Below are 27,141 nucleotides of genomic sequence, written 5' to 3' on the forward strand. Positions count from 1 at the left end.
GAGCGACGCTGGTTTTATGTTTGTCCATCACGAACTTATAAGGGTTAACTGAGATGGTGGTTAGGGCGGCGTAGGGTTATGGCTAGGGGAATGATCTAAAATTCAATCATTTTGTCACCATGAATAGTTTTCTATGCTGTTTTATGTCAAAATAAACCAGTATTTTTATATTGGACTTCGTAAGTTTACTGTTGTAAGAGAACTTTACAAATGCAGATCCCAAGTCTTGCGTGAAAAGGTTCACTTTTCGAGTGGATCTCCAGTCTCGAAGTGAACCAGGGTTTCTTTGTCTTCTGCATTCAAGAGGGTAACTTATCTCTTAATACAAATGTTGGGTAAGGGTTATTAACTTACCGGGGATTGTTTGAGTTGTAGCATTTGTATCGTTGAATGCTAATTTTATGTCAAGATGCTGTTCTTTTCTTTTTTCAAGACGCTAATTGATGAGGAAGTGCGTATATTAATGATTAGTGATGTGTGTACGACTAATAGACAAACCAGGTCGTAATAGAGGTGCGAACTACGACATGTTCACAATTCAGATCTAACGATACTTCTAGCTCAAGAATGACATGTCGATTCGTGGCACGTTAAAATCTGTGGATCAGTTTTTAAATATTAAGTTGGATGATATATCTGTTTTGGACGAAGTCAAATACCCACATTTGGTGAGTTTAAAATGCATTCAAATGCCGAAAAGGTGATTAATGCGTGTTAGTCCGCAGTAAAGAATGTCTTTATAAGAGGATCTGTCGTGCGATATGTGCATCTACCAGCATCTGGAGTTGACACAACACTGTTAGAAGACGCGACACGAAAAGGTAAGTTTTTCTCCCTTCATGATAAGATAAATGCTAACAGCTGTGCAGAAGCTTCCTTACAAGCAAGCAAAGCCAGGTGATTTCTATATGATTACATCTATTGTACAATACATATCTATGACAACCGCATTGCCAATTCCAAAACGTCGCCGACATCTGGGTACTGAATCTCTGCGTGCTCAGATGCCCAATCTGTCCAATTTTTCAGGAACTTAGAGCCTCGTGATAATGTCTCCATGTCGCCAATCACGCAGAGATACCGTCTCGGTCGTGTCATTGCAACTAAATCGAGTGAGCACACTGAAACCATTTTAATCCAAACACGAACCATTTAACCTGCGATCGTCTTTCAAAAAGCCAACTTCTCCAACGTCGTTGCTTCTTACAAGAGATATAATAATTGCATTTTTTTCACGACCTTGGAACCCATCTACTGACGAAACTTCAATCCCATCTTCCACGCCAACCACTCCTTTTATGCTCTTTTCCACATATGCCTCAACCCGTTTTGCAATCGTAGATACTTGCGCATTGTATGGTGATATAACGCCAATGTCACTTAACCTTATGCCTTGGTCTACCAGCATTGTAATCTGCTGCATGACCAGCCATGCTTCAAGATCATTCGATTTGCTGCCATTGTCGTCCGCGTCTTCCGTTTCTGGAAAATCGCCGCCTTGAGTGTCAATCCACAAAGCTTTTATCTTCGTTTCTTCTGAAGCTTTGACGTACTCCAGATCAGCCATCACACGGTCCTTGACCGAATCGGCTGCAATTAGCTGACCACCATACATCGCTTCAGACGGATATTGCATTATGATATCGTTCATTCTATACTGCACATTCAACAATCGCTTGATTTTGTCTCCGTGGGCGGCAACCAGTCTGTCGAACAGTGTGGTGCCTAAGACTCTTTCATTAAAAGAAGCTTTAATAGTCGGTGGTAATTGCTTATTATCTCCCGCAATTACCAGTTTTTTTGCTTCTGGGTGTGCAATGATAGGGATCCAGCATTGTGGTTCCAAACTTTGCGATACCTCATCAATAATGATCGTGTTGAATTCAATGCCAGACAAAAAAGTGCTCCCCGCACCATGCAATGTGCACACGACAACCAATCCCGAGTTCAAAACTTGTGACAAAGCTTTCTTTTCGCGCAAGCGGTACTCTTTGCGTAGTTGTTTGATGTCCTGATAGATAGCTGATTTTTCGCGACCTGACCGTGTCTTTTTGATCTTTGAGAAATTATCATCAATTTCATGTCGAATGTCGCGTACAATTTGGCCGGGCTCGGATGTACGAAGAATAAGATCAAGCGAATGGCGCTGAGTAGAAGCAAGCATGCGCGCTGGATGTCCCACGCGAAGCAATTTGTCCGACTGAACCAAGCTGTCGAGACGCTCAAGAATCGTATCTTTCTGTTAGCTTTCACCATGATGGATTACAAAAAATTAGCTTACCGACTGATATATTACTGGGTCCGCATACCAGCACACGCTCGCCTTTTTTCACTAATTGACGAATAATTTCAATAACCGTATAAGTCTTTCCAGTCTTGACATATGTTAGCTATCATATCTCTACTTGAACAATGAAGCATACACCAGGCGGCCCATGAACTATAGATACTTCACTATCGCTTAAAGCAAATGCTATTGCCTCTTTTTGGGATTCATTAAGACCAACGTCAAAGAACTCAAGCGGATCAATCGAGTTAACACTAGTAGGTTTTACAGTACCCATCACTATTTTTTGTAGTCGAGTTGGTGCGACCAACTTGGACAGTTTCTCTAAAGTCTCGTCCATACTATGCATCTTGGTTATTACAAGACTAATCAGAATAATATTCCCCGTACCGAGTATATGTCACTGCATTGACTAATTTCACGACCCATAGTCGGCCGTCTAGCGCCAGTGCTTTGTCTCCAAATTGGTCTTCAATTGATACCGAGATTGTAGAAGCTGTAACACGTAAAATGACGCCTTCTACCCTAGCGCTGTTTGCTTGCTTGGTCCGCTTTTCCGTAGTCGAGGGCATTTTCTCTATCGCCTATAATTGTAAGGTCAATGCCACCAGAAACCATAATGGCTTACAACGATGTCTCCAGTCCGAATGCCGACAATTTTGTCAATTTCAGAGGTAATTGCATTGTCAGGTTCAAGTTCAAGCACCATTGTGCCGCCCATAGCGCTTCGTATATTGGACACATTCAAGTTCAAAATCGCCAGTCCTCGTCGAGCAAGAGTCCGAGGAGGTAGAGCCAGAATCTGTGCCTGTGTCTGCGCGATGTCTTCTTCCCGCTCTTTCGTCAATGCCTGTTTAAACCTTTTAGTCAGCTTTGCCGCCACATCATTGGTATCCATTCTCGTCAAACTGACCCCGACTTTGATGGGGTGCGTGGTGTTCAAAATCTTATTGGGACCAAAATGCCCAACTCGCAAAGTTAATTTACCCCTGAATCCAGACATCATACTCACTTCCCTTCTCCTTACCGGATCTGTTTGTCATTGAGAGGCGCATTCTTGTCTTCTTATAGCTTTTTTGGAGATTTGTTGAAGTAAATTGTTACGACAGAGTGATTTACTTCCATTATACGCTGGAATGATCCTTAAGCTAATACTGCAACATGAACTTGGGAGTTGACAACGCAAAAGCGTTGATCGAACAACTTCGCATCGCTTCAAGTAGCTTACGCGCCGCACCTAGCTTTGATTTAAGTAAGTAACGTGTCTGTAAATTATTAAGCTGGCTTATTGTGACTAGATGTCTTACAGGCACTTTCCGGCCTCAGAATTGCCGGTCGCGATCAAACAATAGCTGTCGAGCTTTTCAATCAAGATGTACTTCTGTGTGAGATTTTTGAGAAAGTTCCCAATTGACTGTATAAAGAACATTAGTGTGATTTTGGAGTATGCGTCGATTCAAAATGATACGCAAACTCGGTTAGAGGCGTTAAGAGTTATTGCCAATGCCTTATTGCTTGTACCTTCACTTCGAGCTGATTGGGATCTTTCGTTTGCTCAGCAATATATAGTATGTGTGGCCGTGGTTTATTAGAGTAGTTATTGATATTTAAACAGCATTCATCTATTGACGAGGAATTTCTTGTTGGGCGGGTAATGTTTTTGGCCACAGTGGGGAGTAAGGGCTTTAAAGGTTCCATCACGAAGATCTTGCAACAATATGTGATTGAAGTACGTGATAGGTGTTTAAAGTGGAGTCTTATGCTGAAAAATTTAGCATTTACGCCAGGCTTCAAAGAGGGACATATCAGACTCGTCAAATGCTGCAATAAAAGAAACGTGCAAGCTATTTTTCAACATATTACTCCATACGACTATAAGCGACGAATGTGAGCTTGTTGTCTCCTTACTAGTCGACTTAGTAAGACGACTACCGCATAAATTTGACTTGGTGTCGAACATCCTGGCGTGCTTGTTAAAACTTCCCGTAGTTGATGGCATTTACTTTCCTAGTACTTCTCCAACTTCTTTTCTCGAGATCACGTTCAACATACTAGAGCAGGTTATGACTAGTTTGCCTTATACAGATGACTCAATCTCTCTATTGCTACTTTTAATTCTTACTTTGTTAGACAAGACCAACTCAGAATCTGCTATCACATTCGTCAAAAGCAAAGTCATACCAAGCGACAGGTAGTGTTTTATAAAATTTATTTTGAAGCATTTATTGACGTTTATAGTGAGCGCGACAGGCCTTTGGGGCAGTCAGCTTCGCTAGCTGCTAAGTTACTGCAAGCTACATCAGATCCTGCTCTTTCCAAAAGCAAGGACGTAATATTCCAGTTGCTCTGGCATCTCAGTGAGCAAGACGGTACGGATAGCTTTATGTTTTGATTCTACCATACTAATAAATTCAGTGAGAAAGTTTGTGCATAATATTGGTCTCGGCTATGCAATTGGATTTTTAATGACGAATAATGTTCCTATCCCGGACGACCTCACAGGAGGCAGTGTGCAGAGCCCATCAATGACACAAATTAATCCTATTACTGGCCAGCGATTGGACGCCGAAGATCTGCCGTCATTGGAAGATATGACGGACGAGGAGAAAGAGCGCGAGGCAGAACGGCTCTTTGTATTATTTGAAAGGTATTTTTTTTTTTTTGCATGAACAGTGCATTGTTGACAGTGATCAGAATGCGACAAAATGGGGTGGTTAAAGTGGAAAACCCTATACGAACGGCGGTTGAGTCGGGAAGGTTTGAGGAGCTACACTGATTGGTCTGTACAAGCTATGTAAATTTATCATTCATCATCAATTCAAATCCTTGAAACGATCACGAACGATTTAGATACAGCAATCATAATATATACGTCAAGCTCAACGTCAAGCTTAACACCGTTGTCATCCTGTCTTCAAATCTTTTGTCGCTTCAAAGCTTCTTCTCCAGAATCACCAGTATTCGACTCCACAGCAATCCTAAATATTTAGTGTCTGAAGCACCCAGATCTTCGAAACACTTACTCTGGTGAAGGGCCTGGTCGCTTAGTTCCCGATGAAACTGACAACAATGGTCGCCCGGTATGTCCCACAGTAGAACTACCAAGATCAGGTGGTCGTCCAATCATTCTTCCGCTATTAAGACGTGGATTATCGTAGTTGGCCCGCGGGGTAACAGCTGATCTTAAGATTGGCCGTGATACGGAATGATCGACTGTTTTTCGCAACGACGGACTTTGAAAACTAACATCAAACATCGCCTTGCCATCTAATGGTTCGTCTTTCTGAACCGCTTCTGCTACTCGTGCACTGAAAAACCCTACCTTATCGACACTAGGGGTATCTTCACCGTAACCATTATTTGCGCTGTTCGGTTTGGCAGGTTGTGGAGTATTTGCAGCATTTGTAAAATTCTGCAGGTTGGGCGGCACATCACTCAGTACTCTGATGTCACAGGGAGTACTTTGACGATCATTAGTGTCATCTCTTGATTTGTTCTGTGCCTCGTTTAACTCGTTGTTTGGATACACAAGAATCTCTCCGTTCACGCTAATGCCGTTAAACTTCACTTTTATCAGCGTCTAATACAGTACTCACGAATTAATTTCAAAATCAAAATCGTCTAAGCCTATGTTGTACTCATCAAACTCTGTTTCGTTACCTCTTATGAACTCTGTGCTTATAAATTCCGCTCTTACCATTATACTCTTCAATCAGATCGCTACCAAAATCCATTTCATCAAACTCGGCCTGCTCTCTAGGTATGTTCGGTGTATTAGACTCGTTTGTCATAGTGTGTACTGCCGGTCGTCTGGGTTGGTTCATCATATGGCTTGGCGCTGTTTGAGGTCTGATTGGTGGCCTGTTAGGCAGATTCTCTGGCTTGGGGTGTTGTGGCCGACTGGAACCTTGGCCTGAGTTAGATGTTGTAAGTGCTGTATTCTCTGTATTTTGTGCCTGTTCTTGCTCTCGTTCATTCTCTTTATCCTTCCGTCGGCGCAGCTGTTCAAGCGCAGTCTTCACATCTGGGGCACGATGTAGCTCACCAGGATCAAACTGGCGCTAAATAATGTAATTAAATAAGTAGCGCGACTAGCACAAACCAGAACTTACTGCAGGAGCATGGACCTTAGTGACTTGCTTGATGTAGCTGCTGTCGTACAGGCAGTTTCCAAGAGAGTTGCCAAAATTTCGAAGTGCTCTTTTTAATCCATCTGTTGTGGCTTCTTTTTTGCACTAAAATGGTCAAGAAATGCAATATAGCTCATAGCCTACTTACTTTGTCGTATGCCATGTATTTCGTCTTTGCATTTTCTATGTGTCCGTATCCAATGTCCTTCACGAATTAGTGGGTGTCATATACTGAAGCACTTCATTCAATACCTCATGGAATGTGCCATCTCGTAGCGTGATGCGAACAATTACTGATAGTCCAACGTCAAGTCGGCCATTTTCCTTAACATCCTCCTAATTCTTTTAATTATTGTCGTCACAGTTAACATAAGGAGTATCGTACGTAATCAACGCATACATTTCGAATCTCAGATGACCACCCGTCGAAACCAAAAAGCTCATTTGCCAAGTTGATAGCCTTCCAACCCTCTAAATAATGAACACGGGCACCACCTGGTGCTGGTCTGACAGAAATGTACTCTGGACCTAGTTGACGCTCTAATTTAGCTTTCAGGTCCCTTAGCTGCACTGGAGTCCACTGGGTCACAGATCGCTCACGAAAAATAGGTGAAAGATTTTGTTGCCCACCAGGAGAAGGCATTTTCAACCAAGTTCAGAGGGCAAAAGCTTGGTGAAGTGTTTAGAACAGCTAAATATTTTGCGCCGCTTGTAATTTGACGCGGTGCCATTCTGCAATCGACGGTTTGTTTACATTTACTCAATCCACGCGTTTGATTACCCGGCTTAGGCCTGTGCAAAATCGATAAATCGCGTAGACGTCACTTTGCAATCAAATAATTGGACATCGGGCATTATGCGATATAGTTGCTGCCTTTTTAACTAATTTAATAGATAACAGCTATAGATCGCGATGGTGGCTATTGTTCGATCACTGCCTCTAGCTGCTGCTGGAAGACCAGAACCAGTGCATTATCAAGTCTATTACTCTTCCGTGATGCAAGTTCGATTTGGACATCTGTCGAAATTGACTGTGTTTGCTGTTTTTGTTTTGAATGCTTTGGTATCTCTGCTGCAACGATGTGAGTACTGCTGGTGACCTGTTGAGATTCCAGACAATTGACTATATGCGACTTACAGCCATACTGAGAATCTTCGCACCAATTACTGTTGGTCTCGGTTTTGCGGCGCTGTTTTTTGTCTACGGCATACGGAAAGCGAGGCTTCATGGTATGATGATGCGTTCACTCTAAAGATCAAATCAAGCTTACTCACTAAGTCGAAAATACTGTCAAATCTAGTCTGGCAACCGAAATATACAGTCGACTTATTCACATCAATTTTGTAAGGGCATTCATAGTCTATGGAATATCCTGTTGCTTGTTAGCATACATATATTATGGAAAATTTACAAATCTCAGCATATTTCTACCAAAACAGTATGTTCCAGCTACGCATGAAGGTAGCAACTGCTAACATGCATAATAAGAGAGTTTGAACTGACAAAGCTCAACGAAAAACGGATTTATCTAAACTCTTTGTCTATTTTTACTTTTCTCATTTATATTACGTTACATTTGGCTCAAGACCAAGACAGGATCATGCTTGCAAAAGTGAAGGTATGTTGTCAGCTGTCGCTGTTATTGCTGCTTTCCGTCAAGCTTATGCCAGTCAGGCAAATCCGATGTCCAAGGTCCAAAAAGCCTTTGTTCCAGCAATAAAAAAATCAGCATTATGTGCTGTCGCTACTTCAATTTGTTTTGTTCCAGTGTACATGTTCTTCCGCGGCTCCATCTGGCGATCGTCGTTATCTTTTGCTCGAATGTTTACGACGTACGTTGAGTAAACAAATTCTCTGCCAATTTTAACAGTATTAGGCTACATAGATCTTCGGCTCTAGGGCCATTCCCAATTGCACCATTTCACTCCCTCCTACTTACATTTTACCTGAACTTCCTCTGGAATATTGGAAATGACCTGTTTACAATTTACATGAGTGTTGGTGCTCTGCATCGCGGGAAATGTATCAGTAGCAAATCTAACGATCCAAATGGAACACTGATTTCGGGTCTGAGAGTCAGCAAAAGACGTTTTGCAAGAGTATGTATTATACAGTAGCTATTGTTAGCGACGTGGACTAATGTGAGTAGGCAGCGGCGTTTCAGGAGTTGTCCTACATTGCTTCCAGCGATGGTCGAAGACGAGAACTTATTTACATTGATACAGAAAAGCCAACAGCCTGGCAGCAGATATTGACTGAATGTCTTTTAGTGTTGCAAGACTTGAGGACACGCTTTCAAACTGCTCAAGGATCTAAAGACGCGAAGCAGTCAAAACTAAAGCAAACTGTTCCGCAGCCAGATCCATTTACAAGTCCAACACCTGCTCCACTAAAAGTTCGAAAGGAAAACGTTTTTCTGTCAAGAGGAACCAAGCCGGCGGGACCGGTCAAAAACGAACACCGAGTGCTTGATAGTTTACAGGATCCCAAGGCTACGCAGTCGTCTTGGGTGATCGAGAAGCTCGCGACAGGTGGATCGTACTTTCAGATTGTGAAAAGTAAAGTAGCTGTTTATGCGGTTACATTTTTACGTTCTCCACTGGGTGTGCCATTCAGATGTACAGTTCAACGCCGAGTGTCCATGTTGATCAACAATCCCGACTTGGTATCTAGCGCCATTTTTGGCTTATCAAACCTTGTTGTGAATTCGATGAGCGAAGACACGTTTGGTACTGTACAGCGAGACATACCAAGAGTGTTAGAGGAATTGGACAAAACGCTTACAGTTTTAGAGGAGTTTTACGAACAACCGATTTTACACTGGTCTGACGTTGACAACATTGAGAGACTTCAAGATGGTATGAATCCTATGGGGGAGCAGGATTCTATAAAATTGGAAGAGATTGACCAAATATCAGAAAATCTTCTTGAAGCATTTGAAGGTATATATAAGAAGTTTAACGACTATCTTTCGTCGATGTCAGTATCTGCTGATGTATATAGACGGGGTTCCACTATCAGTAAAATCAGTAAGAGATATATATAATACAATTGCTATCAACGCCTTCAAAATCAGATTTTATACATATTGGTTATCGTTCCATAATTATAACTCACGTCAGACCAACAAATTTTTGGAAACGCATCCATGCTCCTTCCGCAGTCAATTTTGGTCTCACGTCAAGATAAAAACTTGGAATATCAGGAATTAAAGGGTTCGGTTTTCCAGAATAGAAATCAATAACGTATTCGACTTTCTTTCCGCACCGATCAACTACCCAGTCGTGACGGTCGAATGGGCGTTGATATCCAAACAGCATGTTTACTCTCGCCTTGGGTGTTACCTTACTAGAGTCACCACTAAATGACACCAATTTGGGACCTCCGCACCTGTAATGTCAATATAAATCTTTGCCGGTTCAACTGATTCAATGCCTTACTTCCCAGCGTCAGTCGTGCTTTCCCATTTCAAAATTTCCATCCATGCCCGTTCGTTCACAGCATTATGGATAGGTACTACTGACTTCATGTCTTTTGCGTTCGGGTCCCAGTTTTTCCGCTTCATTGCGTTGAAGAACATTTCTTCAGAAGGATAGACCCAGTTCGAAGAGCCTTTGACGGCACCTCCATGACCGCCTTCTCCGCCATTATACGCGGCAATGGAGTCTGCACGAGGAATAGATGATATCTCCCGTTTTTTTCCTAGACCTTCAGCCGTAGACAGTGTGATTGGCTGTGCACTCGAGGGAATCGCGCCTGGCGAGTTGTTCTTAAGCCAAACATCTCGGGAAGAATGGTTTGCCGGACATGATTCCTGGTTTTCGTTGTGATTTACTGGACAGCTATCACTTCTAGCCGTATTTTTAGATGCCATTCCAGTCTTCGTGATGTCGCCCCCGTATGCTTGTGAGTAGTTCAGAATAAATATTAGTAATTTATTCAATGCAAGATTGTTTTAAATTCCCGGCAATTAGTTGACGTGCGGCTTAAAAAATCTGAACTTGATTGAACATTAAGAACAAATTGCTAGTTGTTTGGTTGAATAGTCTACGGCCAATAACATGAAGAATTATAGTGACTTATAGAAGAGTATTTTAACGATTATTTTTGAGTATTTTGGTAGTTTTTTTAATGGTTGCAAAAGACTTCATTTGCAATGAAGGAAGCTATGAATATCAAGGTAAATAGTTTGCTAAGTATAGCACGACGATAATGCTAATACAACAAAGAAACTGTCGTTTTACGGACCAGTGACTGCACTGGCATTTTGTAATGCTGAAAAATTACTGGCAGGCTGTGGTACATCACTTGCGATGTACAACTGGCAAACTGGCAAGCTAATAACTGAGATCAACTTATTCAAGCGCAGCAAAATTCAAGGCATAGCAGTTGGTGCGATTTAGATGTCGGGTGTAACAAAGACAGTGACTGATTTGAGAGCAGGTGCGGAATTTATTTTAGTATGGGGGGCTTACTCGTTTGCGTTCATCGCAAAAGTACAGTTATTAGATGGGCATAAAGTGAAGGAATATGTTATGGAAGACTGGCTTATGGCAGGTCATTGCCAAGGAGATCATGCATATTTGGTTACAGCACATAATTTGCTGCTACGGATCAATTTAAATCGAAAATCGCTAGAAAAGGTTGTTGCAAAATCAGTCGAGTGCATTTTGTATTCAGCCGAAGTGTTTTCAGACGACACAGACGTTATAATTGCTGCCGGAACTGTATTTGGAGAAATAGAAATCTGGTCAGTTTATGATACAAAGAAAGCGATAAAGCTACGGGGGCACGAAGGGTCAATATTCAATGTCTGCTTCTCCAAGGACGGCTCAAAATTGATTAGTTGCTCCGACGACCGATCAATTCGAGTTTGGGACTTGGAAACGCAGCAATGTCTTGCCGTGGGCTGGGGACATTTGTCCAGAATATGGCAATTAGAGTATTTGTCGGATGACTGCATCATAAGTACTGGCGAGGATAATACAACTCGTGTCTGGGCTTATGACAACGGGACACTGGAATGTCAGCAAGTATGGGAAGGTCATAGTGGCCGGAATATATGGTCTCTTGCCGTATGCAAGGTTGATGAAGACATCGTGGCGACTGGAGGAGCAGATGGTGCTATTAGACTTTGGGATGTATCTGAAAAACCTTCACAATCAAGTACGTCAATCTACGAACTTGAAATTTGAACTGACTAGGTTAAGAATTACGAGAAACAATTTCGTTCAATAGCATATGCGATAACGTGAATACCCAGGTATGTACTAATGGGCCTCTTTGGCTTAAAACTAACAGGCTCGAGTGCGGACAGATTAAGCAATATATTACAACAAACAATACATCATGCGCATTTTCTACAGCTTTGGGCCATATCATACTTCTAGATGAAATTAAATCAATTTGGAGTATCGTGTACAGTAACTCTGATCTTGCAGGATATAGCATTTTGAGAGGATGGAAAGACAAACCATACATCTGCGCTGGAGACAGAAATGGAGTCGTGTACGTCATACATACTGACGGAAGTGCTAAATGTGAGACGATTAGGGCACCTACTAGCATTACATCAAAAGTGCTCGATATGATAACAATTAACAATGATGGATCTTTATATTTACTAGTACAATATGGCAGCGCTGACATTCCTTGGTCTCTATTTGTTTTCAAAGTAAGTGCTGCTATATGTCTTTATGATTACAGATTTAATCGGCGTAGGAATCGATCATGGAGCCAGAGTTCACGCTAGCGCTGACACCACCTGCAACCTTTCCAATATCATCGGCGATCGTGAATGCAAATGGCAAGCACATTATCATCGGCTCCAGATTTGGAGCAGTGGCATTATACGACACAGTTCCACAATCGGAGCCGAAGAATGCTATGAAATGCTGGCGAAGAATTATATCAGACGATACAATCACCAGTTTGACAATGACATACTCAGTGGAGAGTACTAGCGACATCTTGGTAACTTCTAGAAATGGAAGTTACTCTGTGTGCAGTATTTCTATAGATTCAGAGGGAGAAGCGGACCTAACAAAGCTTTCATTAAATCGTCTTGCTAAAGGCGGTATTGAAGGCGCTGCATACTTGAATACAGAATTGATTGCATGGGGTTTCAGAAACAACTATTTTTTTGTTTGGAACGAGACTTTGCAGTACGAGATGTTTTCAGAAGTCTGCGGTGGAGCACATCGTCACTGGGATTTCACAATTGTTTCGGCAAACGCATTTGAATTTCTCTACACAAAGTCTACTTCTGTAAGTCAAAAATTATTAGCTAGAGAAGAGTGTAGCACTTACATTTATAGATATGCTGGATCAAGGCGCAAAATGCAACTACAAAGCTTTTAAACAGAACACCACAAAATGGAAGTCATGGTCGTGAAATAAGAACAATTTCGACCTCTAATTTCGACGAAAACGCGAATGAGTTTTTGCTGGCGACAGGAGCTGAAGATTCTTGTATCCGAGTTGGAAAAGGCTTGTATCTTCAGTAGTGATTGCGAGTCTGAGTACTGATATGTTTTGCAGTTACGTCTGGCACTTTGACGAATTTATGCGTGCTTCGTTGGCATGTCTCCGGAATTCAAGAAGTGAAGTGGTCGGCCAATGGCTGCTACTTATTTTCAAGTGCTGCTAGAGAAGAATTTACCGTGTGGAAGGTTACCACCAGAGGTCACAACGTTTACTTATACCCTCTAGCGTCAGCTCCGATTCAAAGTGCAATGCCAGATTTGCGCGTAATGGACTTTGTCGCTCAAGAGTTTGAGAAAGATGGGCAGCTGTACTACTTTTTAGTCACAGTATATTCAGACTCAACTATAAAAGTATGCCGAAGTTCTATCTTAAGCAATCTGGTTACTGACACTACTATAGATATGGTCGTTTAACACTACAACTGCAGAATTCTGTCTTGTATCTTCCGGTAGATACAAAACTTGCTGTATTTTTAAGACCGGTTGCGTCTACTACAAGAGTACTGAAAAGTTTTACTTTTTGATTGGAAGCTCAGACGGATTTATTACAGGCTGGGATTTGACGGCGTTGTTTGAGTCAGTTTCGACTACGGCACAAAAGAATTTGAAGTTTCCTTCTCCAGTTTGGTCGATCCCAGTTCATCAATCAAGTGTGCGATCATTCTGCATTTTGAATAGCTCAAGTACGTCAGATTTGGGAAAGACTCTGATTATTACTGGAGGAGACGACAACAGCATTTGCGTATCAGACTTTGTCGGAGGCAGTTTCGACTTGGTACGCCGTCTATCGTCAATCCCATCCGCTCACGCCTCCACGGTGACCTCAATATCGGAATTGGCTGACGGTGTAGTCATGTCGACGGCGGTTGATCAGCGAGTGCGAATCTGGAAAGCGTCTAAGACCGGTTCCGATAATCTCAGTTTGATTGATGAGCATTATACATCAGTCTCAGATACTGGTTGTTCTGCTGTTCATTCAGGACATGGCCAGAAAACGTTATTGATAGGTGGAAATGGTTTGGCTATTTGGAGTTGCTAGATATAATAGAACAAGAAAAGTTTTGATTTGTATAATAGAAAATTTCTACGGGGGTTGCAATCTTACTATCCATATAGCTTTGGATATATGTATGATCTTTGATCTGATAAGACTTCCCAGTAATTTGAGCCTCACAACACAAACCCCATTTATTTACATATAGTTTTACTACTAGACGCCAGCTTTGACTTCAAGTTCAAAGATTGAACTCGCCTTTGACGCTTTCAAGATCTCTTGTATACTTGAATAATTACAATGACTGTGAAGGTTTATAGTGCTTCTACTACTGCTCCGGTAAATATTGCTGTAAGTATGGAAATGAGTTTATAAGAACGAGTCTAACCTGTCTCTTTTAGACCCTAAAGTACTGGGGCAAAAGAGATACCAAGCTCAATCTGCCTACCAACTCTTCAATTTCAGTTACTCTTTCACAAGACGATTTGCGTACTCTGACTACTGCAGCAGCGTCTGAATCGTTTACAAGTGACAGACTGTGGTTGAATGGACAAGAAGAGTCTGTTTCGTCCCCTCGGTTGCTGGCGTGCTTCAAGGAACTTCGCGCTTTACGACGGAGCGTTGAAGAGTCCAAGTCTGAACTGCCACCATTGAGCACTTATCACATTCACATCGTTTCTGAGAACAACTTCCCAACTGCTGCTGGTCTTGCATCGTCCGCTGCTGGATTTGCGGCTTTAGTGCGGGCGATTGCTGACCTGTATGAACTCCCACAGTCTCCCGGCGAGCTCTCTCGAATTGCGCGTCAAGGCTCAGGCTCGGCATGCAGATCACTGTTTGGTGGTTATGTCGCTTGGGAGATGGGAAAAGAAGTTGACGGCAGTGACTCTCGGGCTGTTCAAATTGCAACCGAAAAGGACTGGCCTGACATGAGGGCAGCGATTCTTGTCATTTCCGCTGCCAAGAAGGAGACGTCTTCTACAACAGGTATGCAGACTACAGTAAAGACTTCTACGCTGTTCCAGTTCCGAGCAGATGTTGTTGTGCCGGAAAGATTTATCGAAATGTCGACAGCAATTGTCAACAAAGACTTTGAAACTTTTGGCCAACTTACCATGCGAGACTCGAATCAGTTTCATGCTGTTTGCTTAGATAGTTCACCACCAGTATTCTATCTTAACGATGCTTCGCGTTTGGTTATTGGTATCATTGAAAAGCTTAACAGTATTTATGGGCGAGTTGTTGCTGCGTACACTTTTGACGCCGGTCCAAACGCGGTTCTGTATTATCTGCAACAAGACGAACCGATTGTTTTAGGACTTCTAAAAGCAGCACTTCCTGAGCTTGAATCCTGGACGAGCAAGGCTTCCACTGCATCTGCCATTGCTTCGTGCCCTGAAGGAATCGACCATACTTCATTTGATTACTTGAGAAACTCGGTCAGTCGCATCATTTTCAGCAGTGTCGGAACTGGACCAATTCCAACAGAAGAGAGCTTAATTGGGACTGACGGTCTGCCTAAGGTTTGAAGTAGTAGGTCAAAACTGATGTTCATTGCGTGTCCGAAAACCTAAAAGTTAGCTATCTTGTAAGATTGCTGCTACATTTGCCATTCATGATGTACTATAGCTACTTCTTATCACTGAAGTGTATTTAATAATATGATGTTTTGCTACTCTAATAATACAACTGTCAAATACAAATATGAGTCTGCACATTTCAAAGTTAGAGTCGGAATTATTGGTGAACTGGTGTTGGGATGTATTGCAGCTCCCTGCATTCACTAATACACACATCTTAGGCTCCTGATGTTTTTGCTTGTGCACTGAAATTTAATTAACTAATACACTATCGTGTCACTGTTTTGCAACGCGCTGAAGACGACTGACGACTGGCGAAGGACAGCCATGGAGCTATCAATTTTTTTCACCATTCAACATAATTGACAAGCTAATAACAGCAATTATTACAATTTCTGGTATCCACGCAAGTTTATTCTACTCGCTTGAATCATTTTGTTGGGTCTACAAGTAATTCGGAAGTTAACACGACTGGCAGCGATTGCTATCGTAACATGATTAGAACCATTATTGAACAGATCTAGCAGTCTTAGAAGACTTTTGAATAAGCTAGATATAATTGACTGAGATGTAAGCTAAGTGATAAACTTTTAATACTGTAGGTCAAAAAAGTTAAGCGCTACAAGCCAGTTATTGTTTTATCTTCCTTGATGTAGAGTGCTGATTCATAAGTCAAAAAATGCACAACTAAAGACAAATAAAATTACGCAAAACTATAACGTCATCATTAATGGGAACAGTAAAATAACTTAGGAAGCCCCTAGTACCGTGACAAAATTTGTGAGAGATTTGTAGGAGGAGGAAAGAGATTAAACCTTACTGTTAGCAAAAACAGAAATTTTTGAGTCGTGCGGCTTCAATGGGAACGCCATTTCTTACGATGAATTTGAAAAGATGCAAATAGATTTATTCTCACGTTTGCGATATTAGCTAATACTTTACATGTCTACGGGCGTTGATAATAACAACGCGGTGTTATTTGGTGAAAACGTAGATGTTAGGTAGAGCTGCACAGGTGGCTGTGAATGTGTACACTAGACCGAAATATATGCATTATCTATTGCGTACGCGTCAATTCAAGGACAAATAACAGTAAACAGAGACCAATATGCGACTGACGACACTTGACCAAAGGGTGTTTTGTAGCCAGCGACGATAGCGCTGACTCGCCAATTTGGGCATACACCGACTCCGTTGAGTTGGTGTCAAGCATCGGGGACATCCTCTTGTGGGCGGAACCGGAATTGTCTGGTCAGGACTATCTTGTGCAGTCAATGTCAAGTGCTCTAAGTTTTGCTGGACTTACCATGCAGCTTAGAACGTAATGTCAAGGATGCCTCCTTGACCACGAATGATGACACTGTACTGTTCAGTGTCCGACAGCCGATGGCCCGAACGTCGACGCGTGCACCCTCCAGCACAGCAGCCCAGATTTGCAGGTGACTGGATGCAGAGGCATCCTGTGTATAAACTGATAGATACGAGCGCAAAGTTACCACGAGTTATACATGACTATTGGTCTCTGACACTCAGGCCTTGGTCGTTAAATCTCAATCCTCAGGTGTTTGACGCTAAGTTGACAGTCCGCAGTTCTCAGCCAAGCCATTGACTTAAAGGCCGCGCACAGTTCCTCAATGCTCAGTTATAGGTCTCTTCAGTGATAAATGTCTCAACTCGCAATACCAAGTTTTAGTTTCTCAGTCTTCCAGATCCTGGTTCTCCAGTTTATAGATTGCAGTAATAGTTCTCAGTCAATCACTCTCTCCATCTGCTTCACTTCCTTACATTCAATCTCTTTCTCTCTTTCTCTGTATTTATAAGCATGCGCGTGTACAATTCGTGTGTATATATATAATACACTAAAATTTATATTTTGATAGTATTAATATTGAAAAGTTCAGGGATTGATAATTATGCCAGATTGTCTTTAGCTGCACTCAGAATGTGCTTTTTATAGGGATCTCGTTAGTAACTGGGATGGTATACTGACTGCTTTGTGTTATTATGCTGTCATTGACTGTTTAAAATGATTACAGCTGTTCACACTGTTTTTAATCAATTGATTTAGTTTGAGCAGTATTTCGAGAAACAATCACGGCACACAGGGTAACGATTAACCTACTTGAATCTTCTTGAAGTACCTTGTACCTCTCTGGTCTTGGTTTAGACGGTATAATCTATTGTGCCGAGTATAACTTTGCCTATGAACTGACTCTGCATTACTGATACGATGAAAAGAGTACGGGTTTAAGCGGAGTTCTGGACAAGATGCGCAGCTTGAAGCAGAAGTGGCTAGTCATTGAGTGGTTTTCTATTGTGAACGTCCATTGTGAACGAAAGAGAGTCGACAGTAACAGCCTATGGCTGGTATTTTATCAGGTAGTTTACTTACGCAACGGAATGCTCTCGATAATTGCGCATTAACTACGATACACTTTTCTTATTCATCGAACAATTGATGGAGTAAATGTCCTCTGAAAATCAAAAGTTCGTCCGATTACGAGTCGGTTCCTGAATTAATGACGTAATGTAAAATTCAGGGGTATTCCCTCGACCGGGACTCGGCATGGAGGCAGGCGCCCTACAACTGATATCTACCACTTGAACTCTACTGGTTTAACCTTTCTCTTATACAGTTGAAAAGATTTTGATAATCTTTGTATAGAAATACAGTAGAAATGGCAGAAGTGTCTGGAGCATCGCTAATTGCATCGTCACTGTACGATCTCGGTGTGAGGGTCGTGTTCGGCATCGTCGGTATTCCAGTGATTGAGGTAAATATTTTAATTGTCGAGTCCATGTGACGACATAGTAACAGAGAGACAGGTTGCGGATGCGTGTATAGCTCGAGGAATCAGGTTTGTCAGTTTCCGAAACGAGCAGTCGGCATCGTACGCTGCGACTGCGTACGGCTACATGACTGGTAAGCCCGGCGTATGTCTCGTTGTCGGCGGGCCTGGCGTGTTGCACGCAATTGCAGGCGTATGTATTTATTATGCGTATATGAGTATGTTAATGACGTTTTACAGATTGGCAACGCGACACATAACTGCTTTCCATTACTTCTGCTAGCCGGTTCATCCGAATCACACCAGGTATATAAAGGAGCGTTTCAAGAGATTGATCAGGTCGCGACGTTGGCGCCGATGACCAAGTTCGCCGGTCGTCCACCGTCGCTCGAGCTGCTACCTGCTACGATTGAAAAAGCATACAGGGTGTCGTACTATGGCCGTCCGGGCCCAACGTACGTCGACTTACCGGCTGATTACATTCAGGGCAAAGTCGCGGTGGACGACACCATGAAACTTTACGACGCGCCGGCTGCACCAAACGTTGCTGCGTGTTTCAATCGGATCAAAGCTGCCGCGAAAGCCATCCGCGAGGCGAAAGCGCCGCTGGTCATTATTGGTAAAGGAGCAGCGTACGCGCGTGCGGAAGTGCACGTCAGGAAACTAATCGACAGCACTGGGTTGCCGTTTCTGCCGACACCGATGGGCAAAGGTGTTGTGCCGGACTCGTCGCCGCTGAACGTGGCAGCGGCCCGCAGCGCGGCGCTCAAGACCGCGGACGTCGTGCTGCTGCTCGGAGGCAGGCTGAACTGGATCCTGCATTACGGCGCGGCACCGAAGTTTAAATTGGACGTTAAGATCATCCAGGTTGATATTTCGGGAGAGGAAATTGGAAATAATAACCAGAAAGGTGCAGAGCTCGGACTGGTAGGTGACATTGGCGTCGTGGCCCAGCAACTGACACACGCGCTTAAAGGGTACAAGAGCGCCGGCGTGCCTGCAACTGTTGCCGCGAGCCGGGACAAAAACATGGCAGCAGCTGAGAAAAAGGCAAACACGAAAGTTTTACCGCTAAGTTACCAGTTCGCGTACAAGGTGATCAAGGACGCGATCGCAAAGACCGGCAAAGACGTCGTGTACGTGTCTGAGGGTGCCAACACAATGGACGTCGCTCGGTCGGCGTTCGATGTCGATCATCCTCGCATCCGGCTAGACGCAGGCACGATGGCGACCATGGGTGTTGGGATCGGGTACGGCATTGCGGCCGCGGTTGCGTTCCCGAACGCGATCCCGGTCTGCATCGAAGGTGACTCGGCGTTTGGGTTTTCGTCCATGGAGCTTGAGACCGCGACACGGTCCGGGTTGCCGCTTGCCGTGTTTGTCATGAATAACAATGGTGTATATCATGGGATCGAACCGGAAGCGTATTCGACAAACACGCCGTTGCCGAGCACTGCTCTTGGGTTTGAGACCAGGTACGACTTGATCGCAGAGGCGGTTGGTGGGACAGGGATTGTTGCGCGTACGCCGGAGGAACTCTACGACGCCAGTGTCAAGGCTCTGACGTCTAAAGGCGTGACGGTCGTGAACGTGATTATTGACCCTGGTGCAAAGACCAAGCTGGTAAGTGATGTGGGAGTTGGTAGTTCAGCAATGCTAATGTTCAGGAATTTGGCTGGCTCGCGAGCACAAAGAAAGCACCCAAAGCTAAATTGTGAATCTATAGTTGATGACACCATGAAACTTAAAAAAAAAAAGAGCTTCTTTTCCACTTCGCAATCTATACTCCGTAAAACTAAATTACATAAAAACGCAATGTCATAGCCGTAAAGCTCCGTCGTCGCTATTGCCAATCTTGTCAAGCCATGCGTCGATTGAACTAGTCAGGTTATTCAACCTGTCTTCAAAATACGCCATCCAGGTGGTCGAGCTTGATTGTGGCGCGTCTGCAGTGGTCGTCTGCTCGGGATCTGACACGGTCGAAGTCGAGCCATCAGACTCATTAGATGTACTTGATTCGTTTGCGGCACTATCTGGCATGGCAGACCCGAAAGGGTAGGGGTCTATCCAGTTTTCTGGCAGCAGTTTGGGGTATCCCGCCATGGTACCGTTGTTTGGTGCGCCGTTGATGCCAAGCGACTTGCACAAAATGTCGTACAGCTCAACGTTGTAAAATGGTTCGACCGATGTACCGGCCGGGAAATGCGGCCCTGTCGCGATGAACAACGCGCGCATGAGCGGGTGGGTGTTGTTGAATCCGTGCAGTCCTTTGGGATGGTAGTCGTAATGCATTTCTTTAAACCGCGCGTGCGTCGTCATTGTCCAGCCCGGTTCGGGCACGAGCCAGATCGGCGCGATACGGTCCTGGTACATTCCGCCCGACGACCCGGCGAAATGGTACTCGGCCGGCATGGTGTCTGTGGTGTATACTTGCCAATGCTTCAAGCTGTCTGCATTGTCCTGCGTGCTGATTGTGTCCCGTGCTTGCAAAATGGCGTTGTACATTGCTTCAGTCGTGTTTTCTGCAAATGGACGTAGTCCAAACAAGGGCCAGCCGTCGGTATGTTCAAAGGCGTCAAGCGAGATAATGTCGTCGAGGAATATGATCCGGTCGTTCGACGTCGATGCCATGCCGTGGTCCGACACGACGACGACGTTGACGATTGAACTCAAGTTGCGGGCAACAATGCCATCCAAAATCGAAGACACCAACCCGTCGACTTGAACAAGACCTTGATTTATTTGCGGGCCAGACGTGCCGTATTTATGACCGATCGAGTCAATCGTCGGGACATATGCCATGATAAGTTCCGGCCTAGTCGTGAAATCTTCGTCAAGCCAGTTCAGCACCCGGTCGACCTTGTGGGTCAAAGTTTCCTTCCCATTATACTCGTCGACATATTCCGGCTCGCTGTTCCCCCACGGCACTTCACTACCAGGCCACATATGCACGCCCGTTCTGAGCCCGTTCTTGGTCGCAGTCGCCCAAACGGGTTCCCCGCCCCACCATTTTGGCTGCAGCGACGACGTGTCGTTGTGGTAGTCGAACTCTTCGCCAGTGACCGGGTCGAAGAACGTGTTGCCGACAATACCGTGCGCTGAAGGATACAGTCCAGTGGCTAGAGTGTAGTGGTTTGGGAAAGTGACAGAAGGGAAGGATGGATACATGAACGGTGCTGAGTATTCTGCAGTGAATATTTCCCACATTGCCGGGGTCAGTTCCGGGGTAAGGTAGTCAGGCCGGAACCCATCAAGAGAAATACAAATAGTAGTGGGATAGTAATTAGTAGTACCGTTTGACAAGAGTGTCTTTGCAGCGACGGGGTCAGGTGTTGTTGAAGTGTCATCTTGACCTTGTTTGCCATCAGAAGGATGAAGTAAGCCGAACTTATTCTTAAGCACCCCAACATAAACAGCAGCACCAAAGATAGACAAGATCAGAATGCATAAAACAGAGAATAAGAAGCCTTTCAAGCAGTTCAATCGTCGTTTCTAAACTGTCAATATCAATCGCTATATAAATCAAATATAATACCCACTTTTGTCTTTAAATTCCTTAGGTGAAGCTCAGCATCTACTTCAATGTCGTTATCAGATTCAGGCTGGTCATTGATACGCCTATAAGACGACTCAGGAGCGAATCCAACTGACTTCTTTTGTTGCTTCTTGCGCGACCGACGGATGCTCTCGTCCGTAATCAATTTCTCTGATAGATCATGTTGAAGTAGGATTTGCCTGTCGTAATTTCTTGCGTCGTAATCACCTGTAATGTCATCCTCGTCATTCTCAAGGTCTCTCAGACTGATATCGTCCATTTAGTCGGTGAAGAGTGAGCGACTGTCGAGAGAACGAAGTTGGCGAAGTTAGATAAGCAGCCAAGCCGCACACACAGTCACGTGATTAGTATATAACATTCACGCGTTTACAAAACATTACAGCACGTACGTATATGTGGGGTCTTGTACTGTCAAACAGCATACAGATGTACGCTCTTGAGGGGTCTTGTACTGCGCACATCGTATTCGCTGTTTCATGCAGTTTTGCGACAGCGTCAAACCCGACTTTCCCGGCGTCTAAAAAATTAGAAACAAAAGCAAAAGAACGCAACCTTTTTCTGCTCCGAAAACGCCCGAAATCACAAATTTGACTCTGATTACGGAATATCCCGAATATGTCTCTTCCACGTGACTCTGGTTCGCTCCTCCATCGTCACTGCTTTCCGCGTTCCTTCTGTTCTTTCTATCTTTCTGTCTACTGTTTATACTGTTAAAACGTACTGATAAGTAGATCTTTGCGTACGACGTATTACGTACAAAATGGCTTTTACTATACCAACACAAATCTCACTTAATCAGTCTGATCTCGACTTCTCGTACGTCCCAAGACATGATAATAATAATAATAATAGTAATACGCATTCACAATACGCCGCCGCTGCTGCTAATACAACTATATCTACCACTCAAGTCTTGGTGAATTCTGCAGACTTTTCAAGGAATGTGTCACACCAAATGCTATTCCCTGATTATCTTTCCGAGTACGCTTACGGACTGGACTCTGAGTATTCTGCTTTTACCACATGTCCTGACCAGGACACCCCGCTTTCAAATACATCACAGGCACTCATCGACTCGAGCCCGTCACTGAACTCGACACTGTCGGAATCTCCAAAGACTAAGCCCGTCATTGCGTTGACGACGACATCCAATATTAACATGTCGCTCGGCGTCAAACGATCGCCATGTCTGACGTCCGCGACTGCTGCCGCAGCAGAGGACATCGCGGCGTCGACTAAGCGGGTCCGGAGACGGAAAGGCTCGATTGCGGAGAAAGCGGCGATGATCAATCCTGACATCAGGCCACCGCTGCACACGATCGGATCGCGCAAGCCGCTGGAGCTGCCAGAACTGCCACCGGGAAAAACAAAAGACGATCTTGAGCCTGAGGATTTGGCAAAGTATAAACACGTACACAGATTGTTGCGGAATAGGGTCGCTGCTCTAGCGTCGCGGGAAAAGAAACGGCTGTATATCGATCATCTGGAGAAGAAGGTCGATCAGCTTGAAGCTGAACTCGCAGATCTGCGTCGGAACGCCGCCGCGAGTACGTTGTCTGTGTCGGAGGTCTGGAATAAGCACGCTGAAGGTCAGACGTACGTTGCCCCGACCGACATTGCGTTCCGACCGGTGCTGTGCTCGACTGAATTGTCACAAGAAGACTTTGACAGGCTTGCGCTGGCGTCTGGTTTATTTTTTTTGGTTCGTAAATTTCATTAGCAATGACGACCAACACTGACAGTTTAGTTGATTTACTTGACCGTGTCTGTAAAGTATCCTTCGTTTGCCGACCTGTCTCCGACCGTGTTTGCACCGCAATCGCTCTCATTGCAGTCTTCATCGACACTTTCGTCGCAAATCTACAAAGCGTTGGCCACTCCTCCGGACCTGTCATACATCCACCTCCCGTCTGACCAACACATCTTGTTCCGGCCGCCGGGTCAGACATGGCTGGTCTCGCGCGCGACCGTACCGCCGCAGGTCGAGACCGGGACGATGTTACATATCATTGCTCCGACTGAAGCAGCCAACTCGATGCCGCTGTCGCCGGTGGATGACGGGAGTGGGTATACAGACGGCCTGGTACTAGAGGATATAGAACTTGTGGTCAAGACTCGGCATTCGTTCACCATGTGAGTTGTCCACCTCCACACGTTATCTTTTTACGAGTTACGCTAAACGCGCCTACGAATTTTTGGAATTTTATTGTTTGGTATGTCGATTATGATTATGTTTATTATTATTATCGTTGCGACGTAGCATGTAGTGCGTACATATATATCCGTATTCCAAACTCATCCATAGCAAATCAAACAAACTCCGTAACCATGTCCAGCAACTCGCCATACTCGTTTGCGTCTTCAAGATCTTCATAATTACCTACCACGTCCTCACCTTTTACAAGACCAGGCAATAACTTACCGTTTGACCGACGAGTCCAGATCCTGCGGGCGCGATCGTCTGTCGCGACGTCGACGATTTCAAAAGGGATCCCGTTTGCGGTCAGCATCAGCTTGAGGTTACTGGTAAGAGAAGTCATGTTGCGACCCATGATGGTCCCACCAGTGAATGACGTGTACAGATAGTACTTGGATTCATCATGTTCAGACTCCTGTTCCGGCAAAGCTGGAGATTCAGACTCGATAGCGACCGTCTTGACAGTGTTGTGAGCAGCAGGTAGTTCTTCGGCTTCTTCGATAGATTCGTGCGTAGTCTCAGGCTCTTGCGTAGACGGTTCGTCAATGATGAGTTCTTTAACAAGAGTCGGTTCCTCTGTAACGGATTTCTCCACAACTGCCGATTCCTCAATCCCCGGCTCCTCAATAGCAGGTTCCTCAACTGCCGGGTCTTCAATAACGGCTGGTTCGTCTGCCTTATCGTCTGCCTTATTGTCTGCCTTATCGTCTGCCTTATCGTCTGCAACAGCTGGCTCTTTGATTACCTCCGATTCCTCCTTAGCAGTCTCCTCCATAGCAATCTCCTCCTTAGCAATCTCCTCCTTAGCAATCTCCTCCTTAGCAAACTCTTCTGTAACAGGCTCTTCTGCAACAGGTACTTCCGTTATCAACTCGTCCGCAACCAATTCTTTCGCATTAATCAACCCTTGACCTGGACCTTGTTCATTAACACTGCCATCATCAACAGCGACCACCTCGTGCCCAGCACGATCAGCCAAATCTGCCGCATCCTCAAGCTCCGACACAGTCTGTTCCTCAACAACAAGCAGTTCCGTGACGCCCAGCACACTTCTCACGTCGTCGTGCTTATCAACAATTGCCTCATCAGCCGGTGCGTTTTCTCCCGCGATCGTGGACAGTGCTGCCTGAGTAATAGTCTCGTCGTCATTCACATGCTTGTCTTCTGCCACGCTGTCATCAGGCTGTATCACGAACTCCTCCGTCCGATCAGCCTGCGCGTCACCATCCTCTGTCACATCGTTGGCGCATAACTCAATCACAGACGGACTCTCGCTCTCAATCTCCTGATTCTGCAACTGCTCAAACACCTCGTCATCGCCATCGTCATCACCGTCCGACGCAAGATGAGCTTCAATCAGGTCAATCAGTTCAAACTCGTCATTCTCATCCGTCGAAATCTCATCAAACTCTGACGTCGCAACTGACTCGATCGACTGATCCAACGTCGTCGCCATTGCCCGAGTGGTTTTGTGCTGGTGGTTTTGAGATCAAAATGAGTTTCAGAGCGGCTCGGACTAATACGGTAATATATCAACAAAAATCTATACAATCTACACGTCCTCACACCCAGTTGGACATTGAAATCTACTTCTATCGTACGCGGTCGCCCATAAAACCTCTTTGACCCCGTTATTGACCCGTTCATTAGCATCCGCGGCCCAGAGCACGTCTAAATGCTCATACTCGGGCACGACCACCTGGCGCATGACCACCACGTCGGGCTCGCTCGTCTTGATGCGCTCCATCAGCTTAACCCCATCCACAAGCGAGTCTTTTTGCGCAATCCAGAACGCCATTGGCGGACACCGCGCGTCGAACCAGGACACTGTGTCGTCCGTGAAAATGCATCGTCTGCTGGCGAACCCGCCTCGCCCGAGCCACCATCGCATGCTCTCCGCGCTGACGTACACCGGCGAGAACTGGAACATCCTGCCCTCGAGCGCGCGGTCCCATCTGGTGTCAGACCAGTGGAAGAGGAAATGGAACATTGCGTACGAGCAATACGTCAGTGCAGATTTCGGGATCGCCCGCCGCAGCGTCAGCATGGAAGGGATGAACGCATGGATGCCGAAAAACAACCTGTACAGGAACGGAGGAATGTACCGGATGAATTTGAACATTGGACGGTCGACCAGCGGACCAGCGTAGACTGCCGGTGCCAGCGCGCAGAACCCGCTGATCTTGTTCCCGAGGTCAGGGGTGTAGAACTTGCTGAGCACGAGAAAAGCCTGGGTCGTACCTTGCGAGTGCCCGACTAATCCGAGCTTGGAATGCCCGGTGTGATGAAGGATGTAGTCTACGAAAGCTGGAATGTCACGGGTGCCCATATCGACCACGTCCCAGTTCTACTCGTCAGTCATGACCAAGCCCGTTAAACTCACTCACTCACCCACATACGCGGATCATTATACGCGTACTCGACGTGTTTATAATTGAACCCACACCGGTTGTTTCCTAGCCACACATCGTATCCACTGTACTCGTCAGCATCGCACATAGTCACCCGCCATGTCGTAACAACGTACCTCTTACACAGCTGGAACGCAAGACTATCGTTCTCATTCACGCAAAACGCACCCGCACTCTGCAATAGCCCATGAACAAGCAAAACAGGATACCGCGACGAAGTTTCCTGCACGTTGGGATCAGTGACCCGGAATAACTGCAGCACGAACCCGTCGTCTGTCACGACGTCGTGCGGCAATGCTCTTAACCCCGCCAGTCTCGCATAGTAATCTATATCATTCACGACCTTCTTCTCGGCCTCGGTTCGCGTTTTAATCCGGGTCCGTTCCAACTCTGCAAACGGCCTAGGAGGACTAGGTCTAAACACGGCTTTGACACGGTCATACACGTCCATGACAATCGAAGCAGTCATTAAAGACCCTAAAAATGAAAAAGTAAACAGAAACGACAGCCCTCGACGACAGTAACAATTCAATTTAGACAGCATTCCAGGCGGTTTGTGCCGTACTGTGTGGTCAGTCCAGTTCCAATCCATTGATCGCCATCATCACTCACTCGTCCGCACATGCTCGTGAACATGCCGCCAGCTGTGCAACTCTACGTTCGAACCATTCGTCAGTACGGTCTCGGTCGGCCCAATACTTGAGCTTGAAC

At 44.9% G+C, this 27,141-nt stretch overlaps 13 protein-coding genes across 13 annotated transcripts; 7 read left to right on the forward strand and 6 right to left on the reverse strand.

Annotated features, from left to right (window-relative positions):
• The first annotated feature begins 374 nt into the window (after positions 1-374).
• Positions 375-1,288, forward strand: V1512DRAFT_262579 (uncharacterized protein). Its single transcript, XM_066916324.1, has 5 exons — positions 375-451; positions 502-513; positions 561-668; positions 719-821; positions 870-1,288. The coding sequence occupies exons 1-5, from the start codon at positions 410-412 to the stop codon at positions 899-901; spliced, it is 297 nt and encodes a 98-aa protein (XP_066771614.1). The 5' UTR covers positions 375-409; the 3' UTR covers positions 902-1,288.
• V1512DRAFT_262584 (P-loop containing nucleoside triphosphate hydrolase protein) lies at positions 899-3,454 on the reverse strand. Its single transcript, XM_066916325.1, has 7 exons — positions 3,300-3,454; positions 2,916-3,256; positions 2,678-2,871; positions 2,424-2,628; positions 2,282-2,375; positions 1,150-2,235; positions 899-1,103 (listed from the first exon to the last, which is right to left on the reverse strand). Exons 1-7 carry the CDS (start codon positions 3,340-3,342, stop codon positions 937-939), a joined length of 2,130 nt encoding a protein of 709 aa, XP_066771615.1. The 5' UTR covers positions 3,343-3,454; the 3' UTR covers positions 899-936.
• Positions 3,310-5,063, forward strand: V1512DRAFT_291141 (guanine nucleotide exchange factor; the record flags this gene model as incomplete). Its single annotated transcript, XM_066918247.1, has 8 exons — positions 3,310-3,539; positions 3,586-3,662; positions 3,712-3,855; positions 3,903-4,016; positions 4,063-4,478; positions 4,526-4,656; positions 4,703-4,934; positions 4,961-5,063. Exons 1-8 carry the CDS (start codon positions 3,449-3,451, stop codon positions 5,061-5,063), a joined length of 1,308 nt encoding a protein of 435 aa, XP_066771616.1. The 5' UTR covers positions 3,310-3,448.
• Positions 4,952-7,142, reverse strand: V1512DRAFT_262589 (uncharacterized protein). The gene is made up of 8 exons (XM_066916326.1): positions 6,803-7,142; positions 6,670-6,753; positions 6,566-6,622; positions 6,400-6,522; positions 5,985-6,348; positions 5,884-5,935; positions 5,311-5,835; positions 4,952-5,265 (listed from the first exon to the last, which is right to left on the reverse strand). The coding sequence occupies exons 1-8, from the start codon at positions 7,058-7,060 to the stop codon at positions 5,202-5,204; spliced, it is 1,527 nt and encodes a 508-aa protein (XP_066771617.1). The 5' UTR covers positions 7,061-7,142; the 3' UTR covers positions 4,952-5,201.
• Positions 7,143-7,256: 114 nt separating this feature from the next.
• Positions 7,257-9,597, forward strand: V1512DRAFT_262592 (nucleoporin protein Ndc1-Nup). The gene is made up of 7 exons (XM_066916327.1): positions 7,257-7,499; positions 7,558-7,647; positions 7,697-7,856; positions 7,907-8,036; positions 8,093-8,250; positions 8,295-8,517; positions 8,568-9,597. Exons 1-7 carry the CDS (start codon positions 7,331-7,333, stop codon positions 9,462-9,464), a joined length of 1,827 nt encoding a protein of 608 aa, XP_066771618.1. The 5' UTR covers positions 7,257-7,330; the 3' UTR covers positions 9,465-9,597.
• V1512DRAFT_238429 (cytochrome c/c1 heme-lyase) lies at positions 9,351-10,392 on the reverse strand. The gene is made up of 2 exons (XM_066914172.1): positions 9,859-10,392; positions 9,351-9,808 (listed from the first exon to the last, which is right to left on the reverse strand). Exons 1-2 carry the CDS (start codon positions 10,290-10,292, stop codon positions 9,532-9,534), a joined length of 711 nt encoding a protein of 236 aa, XP_066771619.1. The 5' UTR covers positions 10,293-10,392; the 3' UTR covers positions 9,351-9,531.
• A 37-nt stretch (positions 10,393-10,429) lies between these two features.
• V1512DRAFT_286494 (WD40-repeat-containing domain protein) lies at positions 10,430-14,014 on the forward strand. Its single transcript, XM_066918083.1, has 9 exons — positions 10,430-10,598; positions 10,648-10,810; positions 10,862-11,584; positions 11,629-11,681; positions 11,727-12,092; positions 12,140-12,685; positions 12,736-12,907; positions 12,959-13,254; positions 13,304-14,014. Exons 1-9 carry the CDS (start codon positions 10,575-10,577, stop codon positions 13,940-13,942), a joined length of 2,982 nt encoding a protein of 993 aa, XP_066771620.1. The 5' UTR covers positions 10,430-10,574; the 3' UTR covers positions 13,943-14,014.
• A 183-nt stretch (positions 14,015-14,197) lies between these two features.
• V1512DRAFT_207426 (GHMP kinase) lies at positions 14,198-15,426 on the forward strand (the record flags this gene model as incomplete). The annotated part of the gene is made up of 2 exons (XM_066913406.1): positions 14,198-14,248; positions 14,299-15,426. 2 exons carry the CDS (start codon positions 14,198-14,200, stop codon positions 15,424-15,426), a joined length of 1,179 nt encoding a protein of 392 aa, XP_066771621.1.
• A 2,624-nt stretch (positions 15,427-18,050) lies between these two features.
• On the forward strand, positions 18,051-20,045 carry V1512DRAFT_262603 (thiamine pyrophosphate enzyme, N-terminal TPP binding domain-containing protein). Its single transcript, XM_066916328.1, has 4 exons — positions 18,051-18,251; positions 18,304-18,459; positions 18,507-19,889; positions 19,934-20,045. The coding sequence occupies exons 1-4, from the start codon at positions 18,156-18,158 to the stop codon at positions 19,982-19,984; spliced, it is 1,686 nt and encodes a 561-aa protein (XP_066771622.1). The 5' UTR covers positions 18,051-18,155; the 3' UTR covers positions 19,985-20,045.
• On the reverse strand, positions 19,775-22,181 carry V1512DRAFT_262605 (alkaline-phosphatase-like protein). Its single transcript, XM_066916329.1, has 3 exons — positions 21,806-22,181; positions 19,935-21,758; positions 19,775-19,890 (listed from the first exon to the last, which is right to left on the reverse strand). The coding sequence occupies exons 1-2, from the start codon at positions 22,079-22,081 to the stop codon at positions 20,085-20,087; spliced, it is 1,950 nt and encodes a 649-aa protein (XP_066771623.1). The 5' UTR covers positions 22,082-22,181; the 3' UTR covers positions 19,775-19,890; positions 19,935-20,084.
• Positions 22,182-22,327: 146 nt separating this feature from the next.
• Positions 22,328-24,068, forward strand: V1512DRAFT_262606 (uncharacterized protein). Its single transcript, XM_066916330.1, has 2 exons — positions 22,328-23,524; positions 23,570-24,068. Exons 1-2 carry the CDS (start codon positions 22,583-22,585, stop codon positions 23,957-23,959), a joined length of 1,332 nt encoding a protein of 443 aa, XP_066771624.1. The 5' UTR covers positions 22,328-22,582; the 3' UTR covers positions 23,960-24,068.
• Positions 24,069-24,140: 72 nt separating this feature from the next.
• On the reverse strand, positions 24,141-24,422 carry V1512DRAFT_197412 (uncharacterized protein; the record flags this gene model as incomplete). The annotated part of the gene is made up of 1 exon (XM_066913166.1): positions 24,141-24,422. A coding segment is annotated over one exon (282 nt), but the record flags the coding sequence as incomplete, so codon positions are not given.
• Positions 24,423-25,547: 1,125 nt separating this feature from the next.
• On the reverse strand, positions 25,548-27,061 carry V1512DRAFT_262611 (Alpha/Beta hydrolase protein). Its single transcript, XM_066916331.1, has 3 exons — positions 26,547-27,061; positions 26,411-26,495; positions 25,548-26,366 (listed from the first exon to the last, which is right to left on the reverse strand). The coding sequence occupies exons 1-3, from the start codon at positions 27,020-27,022 to the stop codon at positions 25,572-25,574; spliced, it is 1,356 nt and encodes a 451-aa protein (XP_066771626.1). The 5' UTR covers positions 27,023-27,061; the 3' UTR covers positions 25,548-25,571.
• Between the last annotated feature and the right edge of the window lie 80 nt (positions 27,062-27,141).

This window comes from Lipomyces arxii, assembly GCF_038497795.1.
Source record: "Lipomyces arxii strain Phaff 12-163 unplaced genomic scaffold V1512scaffold_7, whole genome shotgun sequence".
Taxonomy (NCBI): Eukaryota; Fungi; Ascomycota; class Lipomycetes; order Lipomycetales; family Lipomycetaceae; genus Lipomyces; species Lipomyces arxii.

Coding starts and splice junctions, on each gene's coding strand:
- V1512DRAFT_262579 (XM_066916324.1), top strand. CDS start 410: ATGCTGTTCTTTTCTTTTTTCAAGACGCTAATTGATGAGGAA. Junction 669..718: donor AAGTCAAATACCCACATTTG/GTGAGTTTAAAA, acceptor AATGCGTGTTAG/TCCGCAGTAAAGAATGTCTT. Junction 822..869: donor AGAAGACGCGACACGAAAAG/GTAAGTTTTTCT, acceptor ACAGCTGTGCAG/AAGCTTCCTTACAAGCAAGC.
- V1512DRAFT_262584 (XM_066916325.1), bottom strand. CDS start 3,342: ATGCGCCTCTCAATGACAAACAGATCCGGTAAGGAGAAGGGAA. Junction 2,872..2,915: donor TTCGGACTGGAGACATCGTT/GTAAGCCATTAT, acceptor TTACAATTATAG/GCGATAGAGAAAATGCCCTC. Junction 2,236..2,281: donor ACCCAGTAATATATCAGTCG/GTAAGCTAATTT, acceptor GCTAACAGAAAG/ATACGATTCTTGAGCGTCTC.
- V1512DRAFT_262589 (XM_066916326.1), bottom strand. CDS start 7,060: ATGCCTTCTCCTGGTGGGCAACAAAATCTTTCACCTATTTTTCGTGAG. Junction 5,936..5,984: donor TCTGATTGAAGAGTATAATG/GTAAGAGCGGAA, acceptor GTAACGAAACAG/AGTTTGATGAGTACAACATA. Junction 5,266..5,310: donor CGACCAGGCCCTTCACCAGA/GTAAGTGTTTCG, acceptor CTAAATATTTAG/GATTGCTGTGGAGTCGAATA.
- V1512DRAFT_262592 (XM_066916327.1), top strand. CDS start 7,331: ATGGTGGCTATTGTTCGATCACTGCCTCTAGCTGCTGCTGGAAGACCA. Junction 7,857..7,906: donor AGCATATTTCTACCAAAACA/GTATGTTCCAGC, acceptor ATGCATAATAAG/AGAGTTTGAACTGACAAAGC. Junction 8,251..8,294: donor TTTGCTCGAATGTTTACGAC/GTACGTTGAGTA, acceptor TAACAGTATTAG/GCTACATAGATCTTCGGCTC.
- V1512DRAFT_238429 (XM_066914172.1), bottom strand. CDS start 10,292: ATGGCATCTAAAAATACGGCTAGAAGTGATAGCTGTCCAGTAAATCAC. Junction 9,809..9,858: donor AGCACGACTGACGCTGGGAA/GTAAGGCATTGA, acceptor TTGACATTACAG/GTGCGGAGGTCCCAAATTGG.
- V1512DRAFT_286494 (XM_066918083.1), top strand. CDS start 10,575: ATGAAGGAAGCTATGAATATCAAG. Junction 12,093..12,139: donor GGTCTCTATTTGTTTTCAAA/GTAAGTGCTGCT, acceptor TAATCGGCGTAG/GAATCGATCATGGAGCCAGA. Junction 12,686..12,735: donor TCTACACAAAGTCTACTTCT/GTAAGTCAAAAA, acceptor TTACATTTATAG/ATATGCTGGATCAAGGCGCA.
- V1512DRAFT_262603 (XM_066916328.1), top strand. CDS start 18,156: ATGGCAGAAGTGTCTGGAGCATCGCTAATTGCATCGTCACTGTACGAT. Junction 18,252..18,303: donor TCGGTATTCCAGTGATTGAG/GTAAATATTTTA, acceptor ACAGAGAGACAG/GTTGCGGATGCGTGTATAGC. Junction 19,890..19,933: donor CTGGTGCAAAGACCAAGCTG/GTAAGTGATGTG, acceptor GCTAATGTTCAG/GAATTTGGCTGGCTCGCGAG.
- V1512DRAFT_262605 (XM_066916329.1), bottom strand. CDS start 22,081: ATGGACGATATCAGTCTGAGAGACCTTGAGAATGACGAGGATGACATT. Junction 21,759..21,805: donor TAAGGAATTTAAAGACAAAA/GTGGGTATTATA, acceptor TTGACAGTTTAG/AAACGACGATTGAACTGCTT.
- V1512DRAFT_262606 (XM_066916330.1), top strand. CDS start 22,583: ATGGCTTTTACTATACCAACACAAATCTCACTTAATCAGTCTGATCTC. Junction 23,525..23,569: donor CGTCTGGTTTATTTTTTTTG/GTTCGTAAATTT, acceptor CTGACAGTTTAG/TTGATTTACTTGACCGTGTC.
- V1512DRAFT_262611 (XM_066916331.1), bottom strand. CDS start 27,022: ATGGATTGGAACTGGACTGACCACACAGTACGGCACAAACCGCCTGGA. Junction 26,496..26,546: donor GCGTTCCAGCTGTGTAAGAG/GTACGTTGTTAC, acceptor TGACGAGTACAG/TGGATACGATGTGTGGCTAG. Junction 26,367..26,410: donor ATAATGATCCGCGTATGTGG/GTGAGTGAGTGA, acceptor ACTGACGAGTAG/AACTGGGACGTGGTCGATAT.